The 8,231-nt window shown below is 38.6% G+C and overlaps 1 protein-coding gene across 3 annotated transcripts; it reads right to left on the bottom strand.

The window, feature by feature from the left end:
* Positions 1-3,092: 3,092 nt before the first annotated feature.
* LOC135583432 (pentatricopeptide repeat-containing protein At1g26460, mitochondrial-like) lies at positions 3,093-7,905 on the bottom strand. 3 transcript variants are annotated; one of them, XM_065092178.1, is made up of 7 exons: positions 7,170-7,905; positions 5,454-5,670; positions 4,789-5,268; positions 3,902-4,108; positions 3,651-3,788; positions 3,378-3,566; positions 3,093-3,258 (listed from the first exon to the last, which is right to left on the bottom strand). In XM_065092178.1, exons 1-6 carry the CDS (start codon positions 7,784-7,786, stop codon positions 3,384-3,386), a joined length of 1,842 nt encoding a protein of 613 aa, XP_064948250.1. In that variant the 5' UTR covers positions 7,787-7,905; the 3' UTR covers positions 3,093-3,258; positions 3,378-3,383. The 3 variants fall into 3 exon arrangements, with proteins under 3 accessions (XP_064948250.1, XP_064948249.1, XP_064948248.1); XM_065092177.1 differs by having other exon boundaries at positions 3,093-3,225; XM_065092176.1 differs by having other exon boundaries at positions 3,093-3,566.
* Positions 7,906-8,231: the final 326 nt, after the last annotated feature.

Here is an 8,231-nt window from a genome sequence, read left to right as displayed (position 1 = left end):
AGATATCCAACTTATGTTAATTAATGTAAATAAAAATAAAAATAAAAAAGCTTTGAAATTATTTTATAACTTATTAGCTTGAAATGACAGAAGTTTCATTCACCCATACTCTCATAGATCAAATTATTTATTAGTATATTCCCACCCTCTTAGTAAAGGCCACCTCTAGTTTACCTATCATTACCTACAAGAAAGACAATCAAATATGACTTTAGATTAGAGGGTTTCAAAGGTGGTGTGGGTCTTAAGATTGACATCAAAATAAAAATGTTGTGGAAGTTTTTATTGAAAAGATTATCAACTTTGGATTAATTAACTATCATTTTGTACTGTTATGACAATCATTATCATGTCTCTCACATGGGGAGCATTCCTTGAAATATATTTTATTAGATTATTCCTTAGCTTGTTCCTACTTACAAGAAATTGGAGTCAATATGCTTCCCTTCAGTTAATTACTGGCTCTTAAACATAGACTGATGGTTTTTGTCATGATCATTAATTATATATATAACATACTGAGTTTATCTAAGAGGATCGAGGGCAAGAATAATATCTATTATATATTGGAACACCATAACTCTTTTTCTTTTATAAAGATTTTTGTACATCTTAAAACCAAAGTATTATAATCTCCCTCACCTCACATAAGAGGATTTGATTTCATCTTCAATGCTCTTCATGTCATGACATATTCTTTGACTCTGATCATAATTGATATTTTCCTACTTGAGTCATCTATTATGTCAAATATTAGATTAACTATGATACTAATCATTATCACCCAATTTAATATGAGAGTGCAAATGCTAATAGACTTATGTATAATATGAGAGCATTTTTCATGTAGACTTGGCATGATTTAAAGCTGCTTTTGCATATTAGCTGAGATGTTATTGTATTGTGATATCTTTTACTAACTCAAAGAATGTGCTCATTAGGTGACATTTAATACCTGTTTGAGATAATTTTAATTATCATGAATCATGTAAATTGCATGCATCTTTGTGCTAAAAACATTAAAGTTATTTTTGAAAAAATAGTAGGAGAGTTTCTTCTTACTGGGAATTGGATGGTCTACCACAAAACAATACTTGCACAGGTAAGTTTGGACTTCATTTTTAGATTTGGCTACAACAAAAATATTGTAATATACAAAGAATATAAATGATATTTCATCTATTGGCTTAGGCTTTTCCCTGAGTTAAGAGGAGATCTTGAGTTTGAACCTCCATGTTGAACTTTGTTCTCCATTTATATAATGAAATTGAGGTATTTTGTTGGTCTGTGTATGAGGGGAAGTATTAAAATATACATAATAAATATAAAAGACTATAAATGCTAAAATATTTCAGATAAGAATGGAAGAGTTGACAGAGGAATAGAAGACTGATAATTCAGAAACCAACATAAGTCTTAAATGAAGAAACAAAAATCCAATAAACTCAACTTGTTTGAGGAGATTTTAAACTTCAATTTATCCACTGAACCAAACTTTTTGTCTTGGTGCCTGTTGATTGGATGAGGACATGCATGCTGAAGCTTCATGTAGGAACAAGCTGCATGGCACAAAAACATCTTTCCAACAAATCAGACCTTTTGACATTGGTTGGTGAGCTTCTGCAGGAAGTTTTAGACATCCCAAACTCTTCTGATGGCCAATCAAACTTAGCCCTCGTAAGTTCGAAGACAAAAGTGGCACACCATTTTTAAGGGTGCAGCACCTGCCCAAGAACCGCCACCAAACAGCCGCCAAAAACAAGCAGTTATCTGCATGGTGGCGCTGTTGCCATCACATCCCTTCGGTGGAATGTTCTCGGATTGCCTTGAAAGAGTACAGACATGGGAATCATTTGACTTTGAAACAAGGCAAAAGATCCTTATCATTGTGTCTACCAAGGATCCAAAAAAAAGGAAATACTACCGAAGAGAGAGAGAGAGAGAGAGAGAGAGAGATGCTGCTTGTGGAGTGGATCGAGTGAGAGTACTCTCCAAGAATATTGGACACTGCACCATCTTTTCCCTTTCAGAAAAAGACTACAACTTGACACCTTAAGCTAATGACAACTGGACCATGTTCAGTCATACATTTCCTCACTGCTCTCTGCCTTTTCAGTCAACCATATGAGGGTTGGGGAATGTGTTGACTCAGATCATTTTCATATCACCAGTCAAATCATGAGGAGTGAGATCCTCAGAAGCTGACAATTCTAAGATCACATGAGTGATTCAAATGGGAGATGATTAAGATATCTGATAAGGACATAAAGTTGCATTCATGGGAGATTTATCATCAGCAGCCTTCTTGATACAACACAATCCAAACACTTGTGTCATTTGAGTTGCCTTTTGACCAGCTACGTCTACTCTCACAAGGCTTTAAACCTCTTACATGAAGAAACCATGCCTTGTGTACAGGCACAACCAGCCCCAACAATAAACTGGGCTTCTGCTTACTTTAAGCTGGTTCAAATTCCCATCTTGTAGTCAGCATATCGCTGCACAGTTGATAAGTATCATATTTGTATCTATATACAATTTACATGCCAGGCAAGATTATATATAATTTTTTTCTTCAAAATTTGGCTAAAAATAAAGGAAAACTGATGTATTTTATTATTGTAAGATATTTTGTCTTTTCCTTTTTCATTTGGAATTATTGCCAGCCACTCACTTGTACCTAAAGAGAAATATATGTTTTCTTTTGTTATTTTATATTTTTGAGCCCCTTAAGTGGAAATAAGCCGTTGATAAGTTAGTAAGCACCTTGAATATTGCCATTTCTAGGACTCTTCACATTGGACTCCGAAAGGGACCAAAGAAGGCAGCACATTGTAATCCTTCGACTCCACTCGAACCTGGGCCACTGTAGCAGAAGGGATGCCCGTCAAGCATCAACACATGGCTTCTACATGCAGCATCTCACACCATGGTTAATGAAGATGGAATGAACATTATAGGAAACAAAAGTGTAGCATAAATCAACGACGTAGTGTGATCCTGCAAAGTTAAAAAACCTTATTTTGAAGACCTACAACAAATTCGTTTTGACAGACGAGGCCCAGTTTTAGTGACTAAGTTGCAACTGAAAATGAAGCAAACTGCCAACATGTTGAATATGATCCTACCACGGTTTCTCATTTCGTTAAAATTTGATTACAAACAAGAAATTTACATGAGCTTGAGTCGTTCTTCATCAGCCAGCCATCAAAAGTATCCAGCAGCCTGGTGAGTTCGAAAGAGATCCAGGTTATGATTCTGCACTTCAACCAGACAAGCAAACAGCTTGTTGCCAAAAACTAAATTTTCTATCTCGATGCTGATATTAGCTGCCCAAGCAACCAAAGCATCAGTCTAGGTCGGAAAGTGAAGAGTACCTCTTACTAATAGTTGGTGCTGTACTCGAGATTATAGAGCATCTCTCTACGTGATTCATTACCCATTCTATACTTGAACCTTTGAGCAAGAGACTGTAGCCTTTCATCACTATCAAAATCTAATTCCCGTGAGCAGCGTCTTCGAACCCTTTTTAGTGTTTCCTTTGATGGTGTGAAGCCTGCCTCGACCTGAAACATAAGCAGGAAACCAAAACCCAAGTTGTTTCCTGATTGAAACAGCATCACTAGAAGAGTTTAGAAAGAGGGTCATACCATCGCATCAATTACTGAGAGAGCAGCTTTTTGATCCCGATTGACAAGATGAGTATCAACAAGCAACAAATATGTCGTTGCATTTGGTTTCACACCCAAGCTCAGTAAATGCTCAAACACTTTGCTAGCTTCAGCGGTCTGTCAGGCAACATTCTTTCAATTTTCAAACAGAAAAGAAAAACAATGGCAACCACACGGGAACAAAGGTAGATAATTATATTCAAGAACTAACATGAAGCAAGATAAGTAACCTTTTTGAGCTTTCCGAATGCAGACATTAAAGCATTATAAGAATGTACATCAGGTGTCATTCCAATCTTTTCACTGATGGCCTCAAAAGTCTCATATGCTCGATCAAGATCCCATATGTTTGCACAACCTAAGATCACACAGTTGAGAGCAGCAACAGACTTGTAAGGGGGATCGGCACGGCTTAAATTCTCCAATTGAATATACACCTGAACGACATTTTCACAAAATAGGTTAACTAGAAGATCATCCACTCTTGCAAACAGTAACAGTATACACCACATGACAAAAGTTTAAAGTGTCAAATTTTTTTGGTGACCTACGGACTGAATAAAATCAACTGGCCAAAACCAAATTCATCTTATGGCCATCATTTGCCAACTGTGTACCAATTAATATCAAGATTCTGAATCAGTGTTGATGCAGTCATCCAAGGCTAAATTCATCATTAAGCATGAAACTGGAATTAAGTTGCAGTGATACTTTACACTGAAAGATTATTAATAAGACACGGATGATTCGGAAAAACAAAATCCAAAATAATCTGCAGGGTAGATGTTCCAATGTGTTTCATGGACAAAAAAGGCGGAAGCTTTAGATAACATAAAATACGAAGACTTAAGGATTCAGATTCATTAATCTTCATGCTTGTTGATTGTGCTACTAATCCACAAGAAAAACCACTAACATAGCTCAACTCAATGGTAAGATGAAGACAAAAAGTTATTATGCTAGAACCAAGACAGAACCTTTTTCAAGCAGGTCTAACACATAAAATAGTGGTTCACCAGATCAGAACTACTGTGTTCCAGTTGCACATATTGAATAGTGTGAAATTCATAACACTTGTGAGGCCAGGGTATTCAATTTTAATAGTGTGCAACCATACCGAATCCAAAGTTGAGAATCCATTCGTGCAGCAAGCAACAACCAGTGGATATAAAGATGTAAAAGGTGAGAACAGCTCCTGATCAACTTCTTCAGAATTCCCATACACAGTTTCAAATTCATTGAGGCTAGCAAAAGCACGTTGTAACTGTCCCAACGATGAGTGTGCATATATCTTTGCAAGGTAAGTCTCTGGACTTGGGGCCCTTTTCTGACGCAGTGAACGTCGCAAGATTGACCATGCAGCATCTAGAAGAGTAGAGTTGTATGTTCTACCGGCAGCACCAAGTGCTGAGACAACTAAACCTTCCTCGGCTGAAAGCAGAACTGGTGGCCTAGCAATCTCACCACGAGCAATCCATCGAGCCAAAAACTCCAAGGAGAAATATGCCAATTTGCTATGATCTGCTTGCAAAGCAACATCTGCAATATAGTTACACAAATTCCAGCTTGGGCATAAGGCTTTGTTTTGGTCTGTTGTCTGAGAAACACCCAAACAGGGAAACCAAATCAAAACTTAAAAAAAGATGACAGAACAGAGTTAACTAATTGTGAAAGACAAGAATCACTACTCCCAAATGCAACTATACAGAGGGGCATCGCAGACAGTGGCCATAAATGACAAAGTGTTGGTAATCGTAGTTATTTGCAAAACTTGATCAGTACCTTGCATTTCTCTATGATGGATGCTAGAGTGTCCAGCTTTCCAGCATTTACACAGCTCCGTACACAATCCATAAAGACACTTGATGATATCATGTAACCTGATTTTATCGTCAAATCCATATATTTCAATGCGGAATCTATCTGGTTCATAAGAATTAGAAGGCCGATAACCAAATTGTATGATTCATCATCTGGTGTGGTGCCTGTCTGCAGCATCCTGAGGTCAATCAATAAACAATCATTCAAAAAGGTAAAATGCACATGCTATAGAAAATTTACAAGATTTAAATACCACATCAGCTGTCTCTTACCAGCCGTTTAAGATTAAAAGGTATCCTATACAAGTTTCTAATCAACTACATCACTGCCCAATTTACCCATCTAGATCCAAATTGTACCTAGCTTGTCAATATTATGAGGACCATGTTATACATCTTGCCTTGTAGGAACGCAGCTATGGGTCTCCGGCATTAACTTTGATGCTTAGGATCAAGATCTACATCATGTCTGATTCTTTGCATGTGCACTCCTCAAGAATGAGAGGTCACAAGATTCAGGGACATAGACTAAAGAGAGGGAGGACAAGAAAGAAAAAGAAAAAGAATACAAGGTGCCTACAGTAAAGTCCCATGATAAACTTTAACATTATACCCAGTAAAGTCCCATCATTCCATGGTCTACAGTAAATTCAAATAATAATAACCGTAGGTACTAACAAAAAGTAAGGGGAAAATCATAGGGCTAGACTGGTTCAACCTAAGCCTCGTCTCAACATACCAAAAGCCAATCTGGTAGTCATCCAAATAGAAAATTTTTCTAAAGAGATCCAACATCCAATGTAGTAGTCCAAAATAGAATAATCACATGAAACATTTAAAGTTAAATAACACTAATAGAAAGATTATCATAGATGAAACAGTGTTCACAAAATTAGCAGAGAGAACAAAGAACAAAAAGAGAGAGGAACGAAACAAGACAATAAGCACATCTGAACTTAGCCTTCATGAAACAATTTTCATATATGAAATCAGTTGTAACCTACATATTTTCAGCAAGAGGTACCACAACTACCCCACTCATTTCTACATCCTCTCTTTCTCTATGTGTGTGTGACAGTGAGCTTGAGACGTTTTACTGTCACAAAAGGTTTACTAGTGCCATCAACTTTAGCACCAAGTTTTAAGACCTGGCTATGATACTACGAACAGTACATTCTATTTTCTGATAGAACAAAATTAACTAATCAATCAAAATCAACACTGAACTGTTATCTAAAATCAATAATTAGTTATTCAATTTGCAGATCATACCATATGAGCCTAAAGACCCCCATCTCCCCACATGTTATAACATAAACATTATACATTTTGATATTGCATAGGTGGCCCATGCAAGAAGTGAAACGCCGGTCTACATATATGGTTACAAGAGGTCCAAAAAATTCATTCGATTATATCATCAACGAATCAGTTAACGAGAATCAAATTTGCATTCAGAACTCTTCCAATAAATCGTTATTAATAGAGGCACAAATTAGAAGCTCAATGATCTCTTTTAATTTTCACGCCCAATTCCTAAGCCCCCTTATTGCCAACACAAGCTTTCCCTTTTGGGTCATTTCTTCAAAAAACTTAGCTACATTTATTGAAAACAACAATCCACATAACAAACCACAAAAAATATGAAACTAAGCTACAAGAGAATAATGTTCCTTACCGATCGACCAACTTCTCCGCTGCCTCACTCTCCCGCGCCTGAAACATAGCCTTGAGCACCAAGTTATATGACGCGGTGTTGGGTGCGATCTGGTACTCCTGCATCTGGGCCACCAGATCCAAGAGCTCTCCCGCCGTCGCACCCATCATCAGATTAGCCCTAAGATAGTGATTGAAGAGGTGGACGTCGGGCTTGTTGGGCTTCCCGGAGGCGTCCAGCGAGCGGATCCAGAACTCGAACAGCTGCTTGACATCGGACCAGCGTTGCGACGTCATCCAATCAGCGAAGACATTCATGAGGCTGGAGACGTCCAAGGTCTGGGAGAAGGCCATCATCCGGGCGGTGGCGGAGGGCCCCATTGGGACGAGCGACTGGCCGCCGACAAGGGGCCCGACGCCGGGGGCGGGGTTGGGGCTCCGCCAGTTCTCCTGGTAGAAGGGGCTCCCGGTGGAGGGGCTGGGGGGCAGCGGGGAGGCGGATGCCGTGGGCGACGAAGGCGGTTCCTCGAGTTGCGGCTCCTGGGAGAGGAAAGGGAAGGCCGAGATGGAGCGGATAAACGGGGCGGGGGTGAGGGGCTTGGGGAGGAGGAATCGGGAGCGGAGGAGGATGGCCGCCATGGACGGGCGAGTTCGGAGGGAAAGAGGCGAAGACGGCTGGTTAGGGTTAGGGTTAGGGATTTAGGAAAGGGGTGCAGATTGAGGCTTACGGTTCAGGAATTTGAGCGTTCCGATCGCGGTGATGATAGGGACGATTAGGTAATTTTGGCAATTTCAGCAACAGATTGGTGATGCTTCGATTTAGACTGCTGATAGAGGAACATTTTCTTTTTCCAAAGACCAAAATAATCCATTTAGACTATATTGATTTGGAGCAGAACATAACCTTAATTTTCGATTTACACTATATCGATTAGATTTTTCAGTCAGTCTCAATTCTTATCGACCTTTATTATTAATTTCATAATAGGTTTTGAGATCTCGTAAAATAATTTATTTGAGAGTTTTCGGATGATTCTAAATAAAAATTATAATTTTCTTTAGATAGCCTAAAATAGTTAATGAT

The sequence above is a fragment of the Musa acuminata genome, chromosome BXJ2-1 (assembly GCF_036884655.1).
Source record: "Musa acuminata AAA Group cultivar baxijiao chromosome BXJ2-1, Cavendish_Baxijiao_AAA, whole genome shotgun sequence".
NCBI lineage: Eukaryota > Viridiplantae > Streptophyta > Magnoliopsida > Zingiberales > Musaceae > Musa > Musa acuminata.
The sequence above is the reverse complement of the archived record's forward strand: the minus strand, read 5'-3'. Positions and strand labels throughout refer to the sequence as shown.